Raw genomic sequence first — 23,658 nt, 5'->3', positions numbered from 1 at the left:
ACAAAAGTTTAGTATGGTGGATTGATTATGTATCAGAGTTTAATACAGTATTTGTATTGTGTGCTTTGATTTAGAGATTTTATTCATGTGGTTTTAGATGTTTATAAATAAATACATTTCAAAAATCATCTATCAATACAACTTTTACAAAAGTTAATTATTAGAATTCTAATAGATACATTTTTCATAAATTGTCTGATATGCTCTAAATACCTTACCTCTAAATATCGGTCCTTCCTTAAGATTCTGTCGATGAAAGTTCAAATGAAATTTTACTGTACTTCTAAAACTGCATGGTAAACAAATGGGATGTGCATATTATTTTATGATTAAATTATTAAGTTTTATTGTTTGACAATTATTGAGTTTTTTTTCTTATTAATTTACTTTCATAGAACAAAGCATTAAAACATTGTGTTCATACAGTTTATATATGTTTTTCTGTATAATTATTTGATTTGATTGACAATCTATTTTAGATGCGTTCAACATAACAGTTATTATCCAAGGACAATAATGCATTATTTTGACAGGTTTTTCATTATTATTTGTTTTTTTTATTATGTTAACATATTTTAAACATTGTACTCACATTCCCATCAATGTAAGATTATACGCTTTGAACAAATGAATAAATAGTTTGTAATTATTTTTGATGTTTCGCTACTACAAAGCTACAATATTTGTTTTTTTTTTTTTACATTTATATTAAAATATTAAATGAAACATTAATATATATTTTAAATGTTTGCTTATATTTAAAATGTTTGTATTTGTGTAAAACACGAATGTATGAATGTATATTATTGTTTTTGTTTATCAGTGCAAATTATATTCCTTTAGTTGCTAAATATTTGGTCGAAGAAGAGGTCTCAAATAATTCAAGAATCTATCCTTTTCTCAGCCAACAACCAAATTGTTTTGCCTTTCCAAAACTGGATGTAAAAATATTTTTACAATATAAACATGAGTTCATGAAAATTATATTGTCGAGAGCTTACCATTAAATTTTAATTTAATTATTTTTATAAGTCTTCGTCTTCAAACAAACTTAACAAACTTGCAAATTAACATCATATTACAATATGTTTGAATGTACTTATTTGCATTTATAGCATTACAAACATGAGGAAAAAAAATATAAAATAAAAGTAAATTGGCAATTGTGGATATTGTATAAACATTTGAATTTTAATAACATTGTGTTTGGCGCTAGACATAAAATCTAAATATATGATAGTTGACAATATAAACGAGAATGAATAATATGTTAATCGAACATTACAAATGATCACGGAAAAATTGTTGAGGAGTGAAAATATCAATTTCTCAACTGGAAAAAATATATTTTTACACTGGTTACTGGTCTATGATTGCAATACTACTGATATATGTGCAGTACAATCTACTTGGAATTAAATACTGTGGTTGCACATTACTGTTGATTTATTTTATTTGATACACATTTTAGAGTGCATGTGTGTTGTCATTTTCATTTTGTAATGTGTATGTCCGCATCATTTTTTAGTACTTTTTTAGAGTACATTATTCTGGTCACTAATTATTTCAACATATTTATTTGTTAAAATTCAAGAATTAGAGGTTGAGGCAATAAATACCCTTTAAAATAAAATAAAACTGTGATTCGAGAATACATTAGTATTGACACTAAAGAAAATAAAATTTTCATGAATAACCATTTTTCAGTTACTGTGGTAACACCAACTGCAGATTGCAGTTATGGGAATGCATGAAAATAAATACATAGTATTAACATCAAAATAATATTTAAAATACTTTTGAAAAATTTATTTGAGTAATATTTTAAATACATTTTCAAAGTATTCTTTACAATACTGGGCAATGACGAGGATTTGAAACAAAACAAATGTTTTAATACTGAATTATTTTTTAGATAGAAATTGTATTTATTGTTATTACGTTAATTAGTTCACAAAATTGACATTACTGCGTTTGAGGTATACATATTATATAATGTATTGATACAAAAAATTCAGTGGGTTAAACACTAAAAATCTAAAACATAATTTATTATAAGTGGGAAAGGTTTGAAACTTAAAAACAATATTGTAAAAAGGGGAATTCTCTTTAAATCAAATTAATTTTTTATTTAATTTTAACTTAGGGTTTGAATCAGATAAACAAGTTTTGGACAAAGACAATAAATAAAAACACTGAGTGTAAATATTGAGGTTAATTTTAAAATTAAGCTGTGTAACAGTATATGATAAACAGATGTTAATGTTATGTAGTAAATTAATAAAACACTAATCATAAGTATTAAAAAAATATATCACTTGCTTTGGGGGCGTATTTGATTTGTTCATACACAAATAATATGATGGTAATGACAATGATAATGATAATGAAAAACAGTGTAAATCGCCAATGTACTCATCGATATAAGTACAAGTGATAAATTGTTTAAAACGCAAATTAAAAACAAAATGTTGCAATCTGTACGAGTTATTAATTATTAGTCTAAATAAAATACTTATTTTGAAATTGGTTTTTTCGAAAATGAAAAACACATATATATATCTAACAGTGCACATTCGAGGAAGATCATTTTCTATTTTTTTCTTTTGTTTTTGGTGCGTTGCCGAGGAATGTCTGTGGTGGTTCCAAATTCACCATTGGTAGCAGAACCCGGCACTGGATGTTGATAAAACGAACTCAGGAATTCATCTAGGTGTGGTTGATGAAAACTACGAGCAGAAAAATAAAAAAATCATATATCAGTATCGGTCATCAATTCTATACTTCTTCTATACTGCAGCTTGGGGGATTGTTCTATGATACGTACTCAAACAAGGGCGTCGAAGGTGGTGGCGGTGCTTGAGTTCTGGGTTGTTGTGTGGGCGGTGATGGGGAAACCGTCGGCTCGGGAGTTTGTTGTTTGCCACCAAATATTATTCTATACTGCACAGAATGAGTGTCTGCTCGCATGTGCTTCAGACTGCCGTGCTGACAAGTGGCCCATTCGGTAATATCATATACTCCGCCATCCATACACCCAAAGTACTTCCAGCGCAAACCAAACATACTGCTTTCTGACCATATATCACCGTCACGAGCGGAATGATGCACATTGCACAATGCACAGAAGCGTGCAGCATACATTGGCCGACATAACACCAGCTTTCTTTTGTGCCGTTTACCACAGCTAGTACACCTGAAAAAACAAAATTAATCCACTGACATAAGCGTACTGTAACGACTAACAGTTTTGAAAAAATAAGAATATGATCTAATAAAACACGATAAATGTTAATAATTTAGTAACAAATTAGATAAAATTTACTTTCACATTATGACAGTATTTAAAATTAAATTTCCACTATGCCTGACATAAATATATTATAACTACATATTAAAATATATTTAAAACACAACACAACACCGTACAATGGAAACCTGGTTTAAAAGTTTTATGAATCTTATTTAGGGATGCAATATGTTTTGTTACCCCGATAGTGTTAACAGGAAAGGCCAGTTGACCAGAAATAAATCTTCAACAGTTTATTTAAACATTTTGTATTGTACTAAACATGCTCAAAAGAAAAACAATATAGTTTTGATAACTGATGATAATATTATCATATTATGATGATAATTTAATAATTAATCCAGATTAATGATGAGAATCATAGGGAAACAATACTCATTGTTTCCTCATTCCCACACAATACTTTTGCTATCACTAGGGTTAGGATGTTTATGCACTAAAATATGTGTGAATATGTATGCACTTATATACTAAAAAACAGTTAAATATGCGTGAAAAATTTAAAAAATAAAGAAATGTTATGTAGACAAAAAAAAAATGCTATAAATATATAGACAAATTTAATTATTAATAGAATATAAACGAATTGGGTCATTACTATTTTTACGTGTTAGTTATATTAAGTATTAATAGTTAACAGATAAGGTTGTAGACTAGACCGCAACTAACTACAAATTATTAAATGCTCTGTTAAAGTATTTGATAAAATTGCAATGGCTTACAGTTATAAGATAAGTTTTGACTGTGACAATATTGATTTTATTTTTTTATTAACCTTAATTATCATTAACCATTAATTAAATATTATGTTAGTTACTCGTTTCAATTTGTAACATTGAGTAAGTTTTTTCTTTATAAACCTATTTTGTAAAACACATGAAAATGTTAAAAATTTAGTAACAAATAAAATTTGCGAAATTTGCTTTTGCTCTATGATAAAATTTAAGTCTGACGAATTTCATTTTATTAGAATCATAATGAATGTGTTAAATAAATGTAATTATTGTAAATAGTAAATACCTAATTGTATTTGCAACTTGTGCCATTTTTTCATGAAGATTTTTCAACAATTTGTTTAGTTCATCGTAGTTTTCTTTAATGTGCTCAATACCACTATCATAGAGTTTACGTTTTTCCTATAATTATAACAGAAAAAATATGATTAATGAGAGCACAAAAATATTTTTTCAGCAATATTAAATAAAAAAACTCACTGGATCACCTATCATGTTGAAAGCATGAATTAAAATTTTAAAAGCTTCTTCAGCACCCGACTGATTATTTTTGTCTGGATGAACAAGAACAGCTTGTCTCTTGTAATACTTCTTAATATCATCTTCTGATGAATCAACAGTCACGCCCAAAATACTAAAAGTAAATATATTTTTAATATAAAAGTTGAGTTATCATCCACTGAATACTAAAATAGCATATTTAACATTGAAATTACCTGTATGGATCTTTTCCTTTGCAAGCAAGTAGCCTTTTTAGTGCTTCTTCACCAGTAGTTGGCAGTGGAATATTTGATTGCAGAGTATTACCCGAATTTTGATCTTTCCACTTGACACGAGCCCAGTGTGATGCACCTGTAAACGGCGAACTCAATCCAATCCAAAAATGCTTCCAACAATTCTTAGTAAAATCAGCCAGCTGAGTAATACCTGATGCAGATCTATATAATAAATGAAAATATATAATATTGTTTATCAAATATTAGATAAATATATTTTTCGGTTAAGTCACTCATAAACTGTCTATTAAATTCAGAATGCAAACAATTAGTTTGTTCAGCAAGTAAAAAATGTAGAATCCAGAACAATTGGTCTAAAGAAAACATGATTGCTAAATACATATAAAATTAAATCTAAGAATTCATCATTAATTATTTAATATTTTGCATTGTAAATTAAAATAAATTTTATTTAGCTTTAAATCAACAGTTACATAAGATTAAGTTACAAGAAATTTAGCCATACTTTGTAATTGTATTTAAACACAAGTCTATAAAAATAATGTATATATATATATATATATACTAATATAAGCTAGTCTAAAAAAACGAATGACCAATCAATACAAAAAAATTATTTTGTTTCATATTTTCATCTTTATTTTATTTATGAAATAGGGTGACTATACGACATACTATACATCGTGCTAGTTTTCAATATACCTCTTTGCCCCATCAAATTGTTTTGGGTTGGCCAATTATCTCGGAATTAAACTTTAATAATTGATATAGTACATATTGTCTTTTACTAAACATTTAAAAAAAAAAAATAATATTGTTTTGATAAATGATAAAATATTCAAGTTCATTACTTGATTGACTGGTAGAATCTTTATTAAATTATTTTCCTGCCTGGGTGACATAAATGTAAATTTTTCCATTCACTACATGTTTTGTTATAATTTATCACTGGTTGATAATTTTTTCAGTGGCTCATTCCAATTTGTAACATTGAGTAAGTTTTTTCTTTATAAACATATGTTGTAAATTGCTGATTGTTGACCATTATGTAGTATTCTAATACCAGTAATGAAAAAATAGACTGTTAGTTGATTATGGAATAGTAATATATTTTCCATGTAAATAATGCAAAATTGATGGCTTAATTTTAGTAAAATAAAACATAGTAATACTATTTAATATTTATGAATGAACAAATTATTTGAAATCATTATTTTTATACAGTTTTAAATCTTATTTAATGACTCGGTTTAATATTTTATTTAAATGTATTATTTATTATATAAAATTAATACAACAAACTGTTCAGAACAGGTATAATTTTGTAGTCTGTTTTTTTAATTATACTGTACAAAATGCTTGAGATGTGTATCTTTCATAGAAGACTGTACAAAGTGACTTAGAACCTTATTTTAATATTCAATAATAGTTACTCACAAATGTAAAAGTAAATGTAAGCTCATAGTGATAACATCCCATAATAGATGAACAAACCAGAAGACCATTAATGGAGCATATTGAACAAACTGAGCTTTTAAAAAGTTTAAATGTTTTGTTACTGAAAATATCAACATGGTTAATTTTAAAATATAGTTAAATATTGTTATATCTAATTTAACATACTCATAGTGTTGATGGCAGAGCTCCGTGGTCGCTTCTTGGTTACACGCTGATATCTTGCTTTGAATGGTAGTGCTGTGAATGTGGCAGTACTACGAGAACCCTGATTTTTACTAGTTGCTGCAGTCTGTTGTGATTGGGATACATTTGAAGATATTTTGGCTGAAGGTTTTTCAATTTCATCAAATTTTGTTGTATTAATAACTATAAGGAAATGTTTTAAATACAATTTTATAATTGAAAACAATTTTAAACAATATTAACATACTATGTGATTCATTATGCTTCTTCGAGTCATTATTTAACTTGTCTTTTTTAGTAACACCAATTGCACAATTTGATTGAACAGTTTTCTTGGACTTGAGTTTTTCAACATCGTCTTTCAGAGGCTTTACAGTATGACCTGTAAAAAAGAACAATTTTACAAGATGTGATATGAGAAATATCCATATATTTTTATTTTACCCAAGTTTTTTGATGATGGAACAGTCGCCTTAGGTTTAACTTTTGTTTTATCTTTTTTATTAATTTCTTTAGACTTTGGCACCGAAATATTATTATAAGCGTTTTCATCAGCTTCATAATATTCTGATCCGTTCAAGTCTTCTGATGATGTCCACACCTTTTCATTACCATTGATTGTTATTTCAGACTTTTTATCCTCTTTATATTCTACTGTAGGAGTGTTGCGCTCTTCACTACTCGCAGATGAATTTTGTCTTCTTAACCCAGATTCCCCTTGACTCACCTTAGCAGAATTTTTTTTCTTCTTAACAGTTGTTTTTACTTTAGATGGAGTTTTAACATCTAAAGATGTTTCTACCTGTGTACTAGCTGCAGTTTTTTTTACTGGTCCTACAGCAGGAGATTTAGCTAAAACATCAGAATAGCTCGGTCGCATTGGACGCACTTCTGCAACCATTCTAACTTTCCTAACTGGTGTGGTAATATTTTTGTGATTAGATATTGTGTTATGGTTAATAACATTAATATCTCGTTCAGGAATCATCTCTCTTGATGTTTGAAATGCTTGATCTCCAAAAGGGCTAAATACTCCACCATTGCTTTGAGTTTGGCTCCAGCTTTGAACGAGGTTTTCAATGAGAGCATCATTACATGGTGCATCAAAAAGACCATATGTAGGGGCTTGGTATGACATAGGATGAGAAGTATATTGTGACTGTTGATAGTATGTATAGTTCATTTGTTGCTGCTGTGGAGAAGTTTGTTGGTGTTGTTGTCGTTGTTGCTGTTGCTGTTGTTGTTGTTGTTGCTGTTGATGTTGATGTTGTTGCTGTTGCTGTTGATGTTGTTGCTGCTGATGTTGTTGCTGCTGCTGCTGTTGATGATGCTGATGATGATGATGATGCTGCTGTGGATATACTGGATGATCATAGTTAACATATCCTGGTATTGAATTCTGAGGTTGCATATATGGAGTAAACTGATTAGTACTTAATATGTATGGGTTATTGTTTGTTAAATTCATTGGTTCTTGATTATAAATATTATGTTGTGGCTGAGGAGGATTTGCATAGTTATTTACTTGCTGCCACATCATATCAGTCGATTGTCTTGGATTACCTAACACCATATAACGACCTTCATAACTTTGAAGATCTGATGTTATGTTATTTATGATATCATCAATGGAACGTTTTTTCACTGAAGATTGATGATGGCCCTGGTTATCCATATTCTTCATTCATGAAAAAATAATATATTAATTATAGATATAACTTATAATAAAATTATTAATATATCATAGATACTAATTAGTTATTGCAACTATAATTATTAAAAGTAGATTAATACCTATATAGCTAAATAAAATAAAATCAATAAAAGTCGGTACCTATGGTACTTAATGATAATAAAATATGTATATCTATTAGGTAAACATGAAATATGATTGACAGGTCTATCTAAAAAAAATATAGGTAGCTGACGTCAAGCTTTATACATTTATACCTATTACTTTGTTAATTATGTTAAAATATAATAACTGAAGACGGAAAATTCAAAATCAACAAATGAATAGATTACTATGCTTAAAGAATTTGTATAAGAGTTTGAGCCAAGTCAAAAATAGTACAGATGTCATTGCATTAATATCGTTAATATCTTTTTCATTGCAGATATAAAAATGAAGATGCTCTTGAAGATGTAAAATATTATTTTTATTTTTATTAAATCTGACAAGAAATAAATATACACAAATAGTAAAATTCAAACAAATAATTGGTATGTATATAAATTATTAGGTTATTTGTTTAGAAAAAATAATTATTACCTACCAAACAATAAAAAATTTATAGTTCAAAGTTTGCATTTAATTTAATTATGTTACTAATAGATATCATGTCTTATAATCCTATCTATTTCACAATACTACTCAAGGATGTTTGTGTACTAGAAAACAATTAAAGTAGGTATAAGAAAAATGATATAATAAATATCTAATATATTTCAACAATTGAATATATACCTACTTTTCAAACAAATATTTTTAATGTTATTTTTTAAAATTATTTTCTTTACTAATGACAAAAGAATACTATAGAAATTATTTGCATCTAAAGCCATATCATCCATCTTATGAAATTAGATAAAATTAATATTTTATAAATTTTAGAAAAGATATTTAGGCCAATCTAATTGGTTAAATACCGTATACTTATGGTAAATGTCTGCTTGAGGTCTAGAGAAAAATTATAGCAAGTTCTAATGATAAGCACTGTCTTTACCTCGGAATTTACTTAATCTAACAAATCTCAAGTAAAGCGTAAGCCTGGTGTACCTATAGTTAAAAGTATAGAATGATAGGTATGTACCTAACATACGAGAGAAATACGATACTATCGAATCTACAAAAATTCTGGTTGAATTCAAATTATACAGTCTATCTGAGCATTTAGATATTGCTGTGGGTAGGTATACAGGCAGGTATTACACAACAGACACCAAAACCAAAAGTAGACCTCTCGCAGCGAATTCGGTGGCGAGTGGCAAAAGTTGATAAGTAAATGAAAATTCAAAAGCAATCTAACTGACGATGGCCAATGAAACTCGAATGAGCGTCGGACTGACTACCGTCGATCTACATACAGCCAGATTCTTTTCATAACATTAATATAATCCTTTACACTTCCGTTATTGATAAGAAAAAGAGCGGACGTGCGGTCATCGCACAGACTCGCTAGCATTACTCACTAGGATTGTTTTCGGCTACGGCGGTGTGTATCACGTTGCAGCTGGCCGGTGGTGTCGTCCGTCGCGTTTTTACATTTTCGGCGAAGACGAAACGCGCACAAACGGGAAAGCGTACACTGTGCGTCGGCGTTATAGAAATCGACGGGAAACGGAAGGTACGCAGGAATCGACCAGCCGGCGCATCGTCAGGGCCAAGTGAAAATCGGTGGTAAAAAATAATTCGTGTGTATATAATAATAATAAAAAAAAAAAAAAAAAACGAGTTAAAAAACTACAGACCGACACACACACGCGAGCGCGCGCTACACACGCTCAATTAGTGTGGTAAAATCAAAACAATGGTGTCGGCCATGTTTGCGATTTCGCACGGGTCATGTGCACGGCGAGTCATCGATGAGATCCCCCCACCACCGTCACGCGATAATGAATAACGCGACCGGAGAGCAGCCAGCAGCTGCTGCTGCGGCGCGCACGGCGGCCGGTCGGAGCGCGATTACCGTGCGGGGCGGCGCGTACCATAATTACCGTACGCAGTCTTTTTACGATGTTCCCCGACGACACAACACAGTGTTCATAATAACATCAACAATATTATTTTATTATTATATAAATAAACGAAGCTATGTAATGTGCACGTCGACGGGTCGTGATTCGTCGAGGTGCTCGGCAACAACTCGTCAACAACACAATAATGTCTTGTAACGACAATATCGGTTTTAAACGTCACGTAGTCGCGATAACGACGTTATTATCGTTTTTAACCAGAACATAATAAGCCCGTTGCAATGTCGTCGTAGGCACACATCTGAAACGTTACATACACGATATTATTCGTGTTTATTTTTAACTCTGAACGCATAATGTCACATAACGATGTCTATACGATCTGAGATATTTAACGTAAACCCGATTATCTGCATAATTAGAACTTTTAACGTCCAACGCATGCACGGTCCACGTCCGCCGACGTGCTCGTTAGTTGTTACTTGTTACCTGTACTCGACGTTGAGGTTGAAATCGTAACGTTGGCTACCGGTCGGTCGACTTTTTTAATTTTTTATTATAGTTCGTCGGTCCTTACCGTTGGCAGGTACCTCAGGTACCTGTTCTTTCGGTTTTAGAGGTTATGGTTTTGCGCGCGCAAGAACCGCGACGACGACGAGTGTAGCAAACGCAGTACGGCAGACGTGTTGGTCGCATGCCGGGCGCGTATGTTTTGTCACCTAATCTAGTGGATCCAAGGAGAAATACGACCAGTATTTAAAAGCCACTTAACTGTCGATTATTGTTTATTCGTGGAATACTAGTTTTTGATCTTACGTAAACCAATATCAGGTATAAGGCGCTAGTAAATGTTCTCTGAATTTTCCACGACTGGGCACAAGTGAACATTTCAATATGAACGGCTATAAATGATTGTTTAGGAAACCGCTCTATACGGTAGACCCCCACGGTAAGTACCTAGCTAATCTTGTGACGTAATACGAGTTATTAATAACTTTATAGTGTACGATAGTTACAACTAATGAAATAAAAAGCATGTGTAATGTGTTTACTCGGTTGAATTGATTTTTTTGGTACTTTCCATTTGGTAAATTTTCTTTTTACCCCATTCGTACCTAACTAAATAGTAAATACGTTTCCATAGTAATTGTTGCTTAGAATACCTACTAAATAATTTAGTCATATTATATTAAATATTATACCTACTGCAGTACTCAGTTGGCAGTACGAAATTTGAGCCATTTTAAGCGTTGTTTAAAACCGGTGTAATTTCTTGAAGGTATTATATTATGTTTAAGACTGTGTTGATGAAAGATCGTGTTCGAGTGGATTATTATTATTTTATTATAATAGGTAGCACTATAATGTATATTTTATTTATTATGTCTACAAGTCGGAAAGTCGAGACTTGAAATTTCCTGTTTTTAGTTAACGCAGGTTTGCGCTAGGTGTACAATAATTTTTAATAATTTTGTTCAATTTATTTTTGCCATTATTATTCAATAGTTATTGTATTTGTCATTGCTGTTCTTCTATCACTGGTAAACATTTTATTTTATTTAATATCCATTTTATTACATGACATGCGTCAGGGTATGGTGTTAATAGTGTTAACGGAGATTTGCGTTTGATTTCCACGGGTTTCCTATTTTTTTTTTTTTTTTTTATAATTCGGATCAGTCAACTGAATTGTTGTGACTTACATAAATAAATGATATTAACAATTGATATAATTATACTACTTAATACTTTGGAGTTTTGAACCAATAAGTACCTACAGTATTTTATTTTCAACGTGAAATAATAATACTTATTATACTCGTTCGCACATTTACTTCGCTTTCGGACAATCTTGCAAACCATAACATTATGTACATTTGCATTAGTAAAGTGATCTATGAGAATATAAAATTATAAAAAACATAATGAGGAAAGGAACACTATGAGTATGCCAACTTCCTGGTTCTTATAAATGTAATTTATGAATAGGTATCAAATTAAAAATATAACCAATAATAATTGTAATGTTTTAATATTGCTTAATCAGATTAAAAACACGTTTAAATTGATATTATTTAAACGATAAACACGTCTAATAAAAACATGATTAAATATAGGTAGAGGTACTACTGTATCAGCTGTGATTTTAAAATACATAGTTACATAAATATAATATTAAATTTTATAATATATTAAAACATAATATAATATTATTTAATTTATGTTTAAAAATTATGGACAAGTCAAATAACAGCATATAACGTTTTATAAAAACACAAAATATTGTAATAATACACATTTCATTATGCCAATTAGACAAAGTATTAAATTATTTATAAATAATTAATATAATAATATAATCATTTTTTTTTTTTTATTTGTGTTTAGGATTTAATAAGTATATTAGTAGATTAAACGTCTAGAAATATTACTTATAAAATCAAAAATGATATAATATTTATATGGCGAAGTAGTGATTACTATTTACTATGTTAATTGGTAAGGAATACACAGCAATAGAATGATAATGATACTATTCAAACGTTATTGGTGTTTAGTAAATAACTATCAAACTGTCGATAGGATTTCAGATTTGACAAGTATTGCTATTGTCATTGGTAAATATAAAATACGTGTATTGATATACAAATTATATTATTGATTCTGACCGAACCGTTTGTTTTTCGAATATTAGACGTAGTACGTAAATAAGACAAATCTGTAAAGAATTTGCAATCAAAAGAAATTATATTAGAAAGTTCTAATTTTTTTATCGTATTCCGTAGAGATAATACCTAAACATGAGAATGAACATAAAATTATGCTGAGAAAAATCCCACTGCACATAGTCAAGAAATTGTTTGTTTTACAAAATAACCACTTTAAATTAATACTAATTAACTTAGTGTTGGATAGATACTTGGATTCTATGACTATATTTACATATTATTACATTATTATAATATTTGTTTATACTAAGTGTATAGGTCGTTGAAAAATGAAAAGTAATTCTACGAGAGTTGTTGTACTACAAGTACAGTGATCATTTCAAATTCGAATAAGCAACATTATTTTTTTAAAGACTTAATTTGAGAAAAGGATATTTCGTATCCGTTATAAGATTAATTTATTAATATTGATTACTTACTCAATTTCAAGAAATTATAATCTGAACTTGAAATTTTTTAAATTGATAAACCATATGTTAGGTATCAGTATATTAAAAATGTTGAATATAGTTTGGAGCGATTGAAATACACGAGTATGAGTAATATACTCAAAAGTTGACAGTCTTAAATATTATATTAGCAAGTGTATGCTATTGTGTGATGGATTTTTCTATGCTTGAGACAACGTCTACATTTTATCACTATAGCTACTATGACTATTTATTTTTATTAATACCCTATTGTCTATTATTGCAATGCGTATTTATTTATCAAATAATAACAAATAATAAATTAAGTATTTATTGTGATTTTTAAATTAATGACACATTGTGAATGCTTACGTATAATTGAAAATGATAAAGTGTACTCATGATAATTGAACTGTTATACTGCTGTGCCCAAAAAATAAAAGATTCATTCTCGTAATAATATTTTACTATTAGTGAAATAACATGAATAAAAATAAAATACCTATTAGAATTTAGAATTATTTTTTATACATTTTGATAGTAGAAAATAGAAATATTGATAATATTGACAATTTTGAAATATAAAATATAAGAATCAGAGAATACATTATGAATGAAATTAGCAGTGGAAATCATGATAATTTTATTATTAAGACTTAAGATCTACAACAGCTAGATTAAAAGACCATAAATGTGATCAGGACGATCAGGTATATATTTGTGTATAAAATAAATTATATTATACAATTATGAAATAAAAATGAAACGGTAATAATAAATATAATAGTATCGTTTTGTAAATAAATTTAGTGAAATCGTTTTTATCTAAGTGAAACTATAAATATGAATAAAAATGTACATATTTAATCAATAACACTTCTTCAATGGCTCGTGATTTCCACTTCCAATGTGTTTAGCAGGTATATGTAAGCAATTTTTCATGACTATGTATTTTATAATTGATCCACTATTCAATGAAACTAATTCCTGTATAGTGTATGCATAATATTATACAACCAATAAACCAAATAACTGTACTGCTGCAGAATAATATTACAATAATAATAACAGGTGTTAGTTTTATAACATTATGTTATTTACGTATCATAAATTTAGAGATGACATTAGTACATTACAAAAGTATTATTATACTCAAGAGAGATTTCGTTAATCTATATCAATATTATCATACAAATATTATATATTTGGCTGAAACCCTCCATAGACCATATTCGAAGGAATACTCAATAGAACATTCGCTATTTTTGAGTTATATGACTACGTTTTTTTTCTTACGTAGCATAAGAATTCGAACTTTTCTAGGTCAATCAGATCGTATATATTAGACACAATAAAATTATAATATATACCTATCTACTATCTAGATACTTACTTATATCGTGACTTTCTTTTTGAACCTTTAACCTTTTAAGCTCGCTTTTAAGTGCGTTCAAAATTATTTAAATAGTGACATGTTTACGATATATTTTAAATACCTATAAAAATATATTTGATGTTTAAGTACGAAATTATCCACACATAAGTGATGTATTGTATGGTATTTACTTCATTTGTACTTGTTATAATGTATCTATGTTATAGCCTATATACATCGTAAGGACCATAATATTATATGATGCGCACATTTGATACTAATATTAAGTTTTACATTTACCACTGCGTGTGTAAAATGTTGCTATATTATTGGTAATTTATAATATATTAGTTTCAAATTTATTTGCACGCATTTACGTATTATGTAATAAAACGGAATGTAAGCTATATCTTTACACGAATTAAATTACTCGACAACGTGAAATGTTGCTTAATCGATATTATAATAATAGAATCAGAATGCATATTGCAATTTTAAATAATATTATTTTAAAGTATTTTGGATCAATTGTGATTATAAGCTATCGGTTAATAAAATATATTAATATACCAGATACCTATACTTATTTGATACAATTTAAAATATTAAAATTACACTTGTATCTATGATAGTGAATATTCTTACAAGAATAATCGAAATCAATTTAATGGACAAACAATAAATTGGTAAAATGTATGTTTTAACTATACGTCTTATTATATTCTATTATGTTATAAATGATAATTTATAATACTAAATTATTCACAGCTAAATTCCGTGTAAGTTCACTATTAATCATTATATTATGTACTACACGATACGTAGTAAAACGTACGTTTATATAACCTAAGTATTTGATCAATTTTTCAAATTTATATATTATGTATTATTTATAAAGCGCTTGTAGAGTACTCAGTATACTGTTTACAATTTTCTGATTTGTACCAATCATTTAACAATTAATACAAAACATTCCAATAATTCATCAATAATTTATATGTATAAAAAAATGTATTTTTATTATATTTGAATACAATATAATTTTATTTTATTTACTATTTTATGTACACTTATTTCGAATTCGAAGCATGTTAAATACATTTTTAACTTTGAATATTAAATATACAAGTAGTAAAAAAATGCCTATTTTAATTCATAATATATTATGTAATCTATAATAATTACCTAATGTATAATTCATTAATAATTATTATTTAAAAACAATAGACGAATTTATTTGTAGTTTTTTTTTTGTATGGTTTAGGAAATAATTAATAAAAAATTGTAAGTTTAAATTAAACTTTAAGAATAACACGTTTAGCAGATCAGTCTAATTATTGGCATTGGCAACAATTGAGCCCGAGAAGTCGTTCGTCTTGCTGTAACCGGATACGATAGGAATATTATCGGTAGTGCTATTTCCGGATACATCCACCTCCTCTTCGGTCGATAGGTTGTCCAAATCGTGACTCTGTGCGTTAGACTCGGCCACATCTACGAAAGTCGCACTCAATTCGCCCGACAATTTGTTGACCTGATTGTGTGTCACGTCATACATGTAAATTTCCTTTCTGTTTTCCTTACCATTTGGCCTGAAAAAAATGACGATTGATTTAATTATTAAAAATTATAGTTGAACAACGGTTAATGTCGGATGTTTAATAAAATAGATACATTGTATGTTACCATCTAATTCGTCTATGTCTAAACGAGTAAGACAAAAACAAACATGTTATGTACACCCCCGGACTATAATTTTTATTATCGGAGTACATGTACGTCTTACATCTATCTTAGTATATATATAATACTTTTTTTTTAATTCAATAAATTTTATACTGATATATTTATTTTTATTAATAATTTATATATTATTAACATTATTTTATATTTACAAATAGACGGGTATTTAAGCTTATTTATAAATCTTTGAATTAATAAATATAATATTTCAATAGGTACAAGATATTAGATAATTATTTATAGTATAAGTAATTATCTAATATCTTTATCTCTACCCCAACATTTTTGTTCAGTTACGTCCTTATGACAAATACTGTATAAGTCTAAAAATTTTTTTTTTCGGGGGTCCAATAGTTTTTAAACATTGATAATTGGAATTTGAACAAAACACTAGAATGAAAAAAAATATTTATTATTCTATAGGTAGAATAAAAAAACAAATAAAAAGTATTTTTAAGTATTTCAAAAATACATTGGTCGAAAAGTATTTAAATATAAGTATTCGAATACTTAACAAAACTAATTAAATGTTATGACAAAAATGTATTTATCTATTTAATTAATTTATGATATTTCAATGTTTTTATAATTTTAAATAAAACATGTTATATTTAAAAAATGATTGTAATATTTAGCTAGTAATAATATACTCACTTAGTGACCAATAGGACAACTGACTGTTCATCAGAAGGTGTACTTTTTTCTTTCTCTAGCCAGGTCTTGAAATTTTCTCTATTTGGGTCTTTAACAAGATTTTTCACAATATCACCAACAACAAAATGAACTCCTTTAACTTTAACCGCGGTATTTCTAGATGATCGGGACTGGTCATCAGACAAATCGTACCCCACTGGTGATAATATAACTACACTTCCAATGGATTTGTTTTTTAACAACGGCGAGTCTGGTATTGGAAAATGAGTACCGTTAATGTTCAACGGTAAAAAACGATTATATCCGGTGTCGTTTAAGACGACCGGGTCAAGAGTTTGAGACTTGGGTCTATCGATGTATGTATTTTCGATTTTCCTTCCTTCTTCAGTTGAAGGGTCATACTTGACGACTTTCATTTGGACATTGGATTTATTTGGAGGTAAGACTACCGACGGTACTGGAGCGCTACCTTGGCCGTATAAATTTTCTAAAGCTTCAGGTGGTAAGTTTTCAATTGGTATATCACCCACTTTATCGTAGTCTAATATTTGAATGTCGGCGTTACCAAGGATTCCTGAAGAAAGGAGTTGTTCCCTCAATTCATCAGGAACTTCGTCCGGAAGCGATGCAATATTTTTTAAATCTTGTTTTTTGGTTTCATTTTTAGCTGCTTCAGTAGTAGTTGATTTGGGAGTTGCCACTGTAACAACTGGTGTACTGCGTTCTTTGTACTGCGTTGTTACAAATGATGCTGGTTTTTCAGTTGTTTTTAAAATTGATTTACTTGTCGTGACTATGGTATTTTTGATCGTACTTGGACTTGACTGTTCTTGGTACTCTTGCTGTTGAACTTTAAACGAACTTTGTTGTTGGTTTGATACTTGCCATGGGGTATTATCCGGTCGATAATAATTTTGTTCTGTTTGTGTTGATGGTTGATATCTATTATATGTTTCGATAAATTGGCCAGATTGTGCCGGCTGTTGTAGTTGTTTTGGATCGATTTCATAACTTTGTGACGGAGTGATTTGAAGTTGTGGAATTTCTGATGGTTTTAATTCAGGAATAAATTGCTGTTGTTTTGCTGTTTGGTATTGTGCAATTTGAGAAGGTTTAATTTCTTGTGAAAATTGCTGTTGCTTAATTATTGGCTGTTGTTGGAACGACGTTGGATTGTTGTTGACTAGTGGTCGCGTCTCGGCGGGCCTAATCTGTTGCTGTTGCAACTGTTGTTGTTGAAATTGTTGTTGTTGAAATTGTTGGTGCTGCTGCTGTTGTAGTTGCGGGGAAAAAGCTAAATCAACTGAGTGTTTTGTACCGGTTGGATGAGTGTTGAAATTGGATGGTTGAGGCGGTAATGGATTAGTAGGTCGTTTATCGACCGGTATAAATGATGGATTAGGATTTAAGGGTATATTATGTGGTGTTGGGGGCTTGTTTGGTCTGTAATTAACTATACCTTGATTTTGTCTGTTTTCATATGGTCTGTTTTGAATTGGCCTATTATTTTCGAAGGGTCTGTCAAATATTGGCCGATTATCAAAATGATTGTCTTGGATAGGACGACTTTCAAATGGCTTGCTATCAAAAGGTCGGCTTTCAAATGGCTTGCTCAAAGGTGGACGACTTTCAAAAGGTTTATTTATAAATGGTCGTTCATTTGTTTTTATTTGTACAGGTCTTTCTTGAAAATTTCCTGGATTTCTAAGTGGTGGATTTGGTTGGAAATCTGTTGGTAGTCTTGGTTGATTAATGAACTGTTGATGATTTTGTTGATTAATTAATGGTGGACGATTTTGTTGATTATTTATTTGTTGGTGATTTTGATGGTTATTAAATTGTTGATGGTTTGGTTGGTTTTGTGGATTATTAAATTGTTGATGGTTTGGTTGGTTTTGTGGATTATTAAATTGTTGATGGTTTGGTTGGTTTTGTGGGTTATTTAATTGTTGATGATGTTGTTGATGGTGTTGTAGATTATTTGGTTGTTGATGATATTGTAGGTTATTTGGTTGTTGATGATTTGGCGAATTAATAAATTGCTGATGATTTTGTTGATTAGTAAATTGTTGAAAATTTGGCTGATTATTAGATTGTTGGAAATTTTGTTGAGTTCGAAAATTTTCTTTATACTCTATTGGTCTTTGTTCAACAATCCCTTCAAAATTATTTTGTTGAGGTTTAAATTGTTGATTTATGATTGGTATTTGAGCTTGGAAGTTTGGCCGAGGATTATCCTCACGAAAGTAGTTTTGTACCGATTGACTAGGTTTTCTCAATTGCTGTTGAGTATGGTCAATGTTTGGCTTTGGAGTATTAAATCCGTTAAATTGAGGTTGATTAGTGATATGCGGCGTTTCAAAATTATTGTTACTTCGTTGATAGTCTGGTGTGGGCTGAACAAAGCTTCTTTTAAACTCTTGTTCGGTTGATTTTTTAACCTTGTTTTGAATTTCACTTGCTTCACTAATAGAGTCTCTCTTTTGTGCTTCATTTATTGACGGGCTCCAGTCTGATTCAGTCTTTCCAAACGTTACTTTAAGACCCGTTCCGTGGTAAATTTCAGAATCTGGTTTTATAATTGTTCTATACGTAGTACTGGGAGCCGGAGGTCCCGTAACGTAATTATAAAGAGGAGACGATTCCGTAGAGATTACTGTTTCACTTTCACTGACGGCCTCGGTACTAGGCGTTATGGCAGGCACAGGTGCTTCGTATATAATATCTTCTTTATCACCATATGAATTCGGATTTTTTTTATATTTTACATAAAAAACTTGAACTGGTTCTTTCTGTGGTTTTGCTGTAGGAACGGGTGGTGGTGTTGGTGGCGCTGGAAGTGACTCGTTAGATTCTTTTATAATAATTTCAATAATTGGTTCCGGTTCTTTGTAATAATCTGGTTGATATGGTACACCATACACTGCGTTAGGTGGACCGTAATTTGACGATATACCAAATTCAGAACCACTTGCGTGACTATTGAAGTCGATTTTTGCTGTGGCCGAATGATTTGCATTTAAGTAGAGTGGATCTTGTTGTGAGTAATGCACCATGGGTTCCATTTTAACGGCATATGGTGGAACAGAACCTTGTTTGTTTTTCCATAAGTTGGAATTTTGATCCCACGATGTGGGCTTTTGGTGTTTAGGCCTATCTGCTATAAGTCTTGTTTGGTCGACATTTCTCAAACACAACGCACTGACCGTGAACGTGATCAGCAAGCAGACCTAAAAATGTATTATATAATTACGTTATTATTAGGTAAAACAATAAGCAAGAGAAACGATTTGAGATTGACGCGATAATTATATAACAGATATTTTAACGGTCGTTCCATCGTTTAAACGACCGATTAAGATTATCTGGTGCAGTAACTACAATAATAAGGGAAGACAGCGAACAATGCAGGTGATCTATAGTGTGAATGATGAAAAAAATTCCTTAAAAAAAAGTGAGCAAAAAGACAATGAGAGAAAACCGTGCGAATTCTTTACAACTCAAATTAACAATGGTCAAATTGTTGAAGTCCTGGAAAATATCTCTGACATCACTTGGAATAGTATTTCCCGTATTGCCATGATGGTGTAATTTTGATGATGTTACATTTACCCAAACTGGACATAATGCATTAAATACAAATATAAACAATAGAGTAAAAGTATAAGTAAAGTATTTATTTTTTTAGACGTTAAATTATTTAAATAAATTTAATTGTAAGTATTAAACCGCGAATGAATTTATGTTTAACAATAATGGGTCAAGCGAATAATTACAATTGAAAATGTATAAGTACACACTTTTATTTAAATCAATATTTTGTCACGTTCCGTAAGCTTACGAAAAAAAAACTGTTTTCGATACTTTTATTATGCAACGAATATAGTTTATTAACTAAATTTAAAAAAAAATTAAACTTTATTGGTTACCCACACAATACAATACTTAATTTAATTGAATATTAATTTCATAAATTTCTTCAATGTATATATTTTGTCTGAGTAAAAAAACTGTTATGACATTATTCAAAACGAAAAAATAAGCAAAATCACATGTTTTTAACGTTTAAAATTAGTTATGATTTAGTAATTAAATATATACTAAATTTACCGTGACATAAGGCAATATTTATAATTACTACCTAACTATCCCTACTTCTTCTTATTTTAATTGATCTTATTTAATACACACAATACAATTTGTAGTTAGTACTTAAGTTCTATATGAGAATTATCATATTATACAATTAAATATTCAGTATTTATTACTTATAATAATAATATTACTAATAAGAAAAAAGTTTCTTTTTATTAAAAAATGTTATTTTATGAAACCACCAACTTCAAAAATAATCCATGATGTATTAAATGTATTAAATATAATAAAATATTTTTAGGAATTTTTAAAGTATAAATTGTGTACATTATACATTGTACATATTCTTATTTACAAATAATTAATTTTGTTATATAGTTTATTTATTTTATTTTTAAATATATTTTTTCTAATCATGCTTATTTACATAATTTATTAGTCATAATATATTGTATTATATTACCTATAATATATTATTTAATTAAAAAAAAATTTAAACATCATTAAAAAAAGCAACTTTATATTATTATTATAAATTAAGTGTTGTCATAACAGGTTATTAAAGTTACTTAATAGTTGTACTTACTTGTAGGAGTTGTTTTGGCCCTGCCATAGTATATATCCAATGATTTGTCAAATTGATTTTAGATAGTCCTTAAATGCATAATTTTCAAAACATAATATTATTTTAAAAAAAAATGTATTAAAAGGTTTAAAGCAAAGAGAGCATCGCACGTAACGCAACCGTTTGTCGCAATTGTTGGAAAGTGTATACATAAAACAAAAACACTGTTGTACGTATATTTAATAATACTGGTAATACAATTTGTTCACGGAAGGAGTTTTGACCTGTGCAACCGACTGTCGAAAACTGGCCACTTTCTTCTTGGGCGCGATGTTCACACCCGCTACCATGAGAGATGTCCATGGTCCCCTACCTAAACGACCTACACCATTATTTTGATTTTTTACACGTATTGGATACTTTCGTTCGGAATGTTCGCGGCTAATCCTCGATATTGTTTTCCTTCTTCTTCTTTTTCCCCTTCAACAACTATTATCCGTGTCGCGGCGGTGGTAGTAGTTATGTTTGGTGGAGGATCTCTATACAGACAGATAATCACACATGAATGTGAATCTTTTTATTTTTTTGAAAGGCGAAGGGTCCGATTACTTCGTATTATTACACCCGTTTGTTTCACGAACATCATCATATCGTCGTCGTCGTTGTAAACGATGCATTAATGGTCTTTCACTTTTTGTTTGGAACGACAATGCCATTCGAATCTTTCAATCATTTATCTTCTGTCTAAAAGAAATCTTAACGATTGGTATTCAGTTGATTTATTATATTAATTGTTTGGCCGGCGATCGTTCGGGGAGAACACAATAATAAGTCTACGGAATTCACTGATGTCAGCCGCGCGCAGCTGCTTTCAGACATAATAAAAAAAGTTATTAAAACTCAAGATCGTATCGTTGTATCTGTAAAATAGGCTTTGAGTTAATTAGAAACATAGATCAAAATAATATTTAGGTACACTTTCTTCATAGTATCACCATCCGAACAACAAATATATAATATGTGTATTTTATTTGTTATAGTCGTTATAGATATTATTAAGTGCTAACCAATTGGTTTAATGTTCATTATAGTTATATGCACCTATGGTCCTACGTTTAATGAATTCTTTTTTATTATAGGTAGATAGATATCTGCAATAAACGATTGATTAAATAAACCCTATTGAAATATTGAATGTATTTCTGCGTCATTGCAACGTGTTACTGAACAACTGCGTTGAAAATAATAATAAATTAATACAATATACTATGTATATCAATTTAATACGATAACTTTCAAATCATAATCGTACAAAAAATATTTATATAATATTGATGTACGGAGTTTTACGTAACAATTATTACGTTTTATTACAAGAATAAACAGAAAAAAGCTTGTTTAAATCATTAATGGTAAAAGTTAATGCTATATATGCAAGATGAACTGTAAAACTAATACTATACAGTATATACACGCTGAGATGTAAGCATATTACATTATATTATGTTTTCAAAACATTTATCATTATTCGTTATTAGTCATATATTCAAAATGTATGATTAAAAAAAAACCACCAATTATAAAAATACTGACTAAAGCATATTATATTATATTATGGCCAAATTTATAATTGATATCGCAATCTTTCTGACGAAAACCGCGAGAATGTATACTTACAAATATATAGATATATGTCGCGACAATGATGATGGTGAATACTAAAATGTTGAAAGCGAGTAAACACAAATACATAATAAAGCAATATTGTAAATGTTAAAATTTCTGTCTGCTAGTATACCTATTACACTTTGTAATCCGTGTATAATATTAATGTAATGTGTGTCTGCATTATAACACGCAATGTCTTGTAGGCACCTATATTATACATATACGTTTAAAATGTATTATACACACAGTACACAGACAGAAAAGTATAAAAAGTGATCAGCCACATACGCACATACTATGT

At 29.3% G+C, this 23,658-nt stretch overlaps 2 protein-coding genes across 2 annotated transcripts; both read right to left on the bottom strand.

Annotated features, from left to right (window-relative positions):
- Positions 1-1,904: 1,904 nt before the first annotated feature.
- On the bottom strand, positions 1,905-10,016 carry LOC113554810 (myb-like protein I). The gene is made up of 10 exons (XM_026958855.1): positions 9,615-10,016; positions 6,867-8,100; positions 6,670-6,804; positions 6,405-6,605; positions 6,219-6,339; positions 4,761-4,982; positions 4,525-4,678; positions 4,331-4,446; positions 2,828-3,196; positions 1,905-2,729 (listed from the first exon to the last, which is right to left on the bottom strand). Exons 2-10 carry the CDS (start codon positions 8,095-8,097, stop codon positions 2,594-2,596), a joined length of 2,685 nt encoding a protein of 894 aa, XP_026814656.1. The 5' UTR covers positions 8,098-8,100; positions 9,615-10,016; the 3' UTR covers positions 1,905-2,593.
- Positions 10,017-15,891: 5,875 nt separating this feature from the next.
- LOC113553432 (putative mediator of RNA polymerase II transcription subunit 26) lies at positions 15,892-21,990 on the bottom strand. The gene is made up of 3 exons (XM_026956759.1): positions 21,711-21,990; positions 17,030-20,259; positions 15,892-16,224 (listed from the first exon to the last, which is right to left on the bottom strand). Exons 1-3 carry the CDS (start codon positions 21,735-21,737, stop codon positions 15,963-15,965), a joined length of 3,519 nt encoding a protein of 1,172 aa, XP_026812560.1. The 5' UTR covers positions 21,738-21,990; the 3' UTR covers positions 15,892-15,962.
- Between the last annotated feature and the right edge of the window lie 1,668 nt (positions 21,991-23,658).

The sequence above is a fragment of the Rhopalosiphum maidis genome, chromosome 2 (genome assembly GCF_003676215.2).
Source record: "Rhopalosiphum maidis isolate BTI-1 chromosome 2, ASM367621v3, whole genome shotgun sequence".
Lineage (NCBI taxonomy): Eukaryota > Metazoa > Arthropoda > Insecta > Hemiptera > Aphididae > Rhopalosiphum > Rhopalosiphum maidis.
This window is presented reverse-complemented; position numbering and strand designations above follow the sequence as displayed.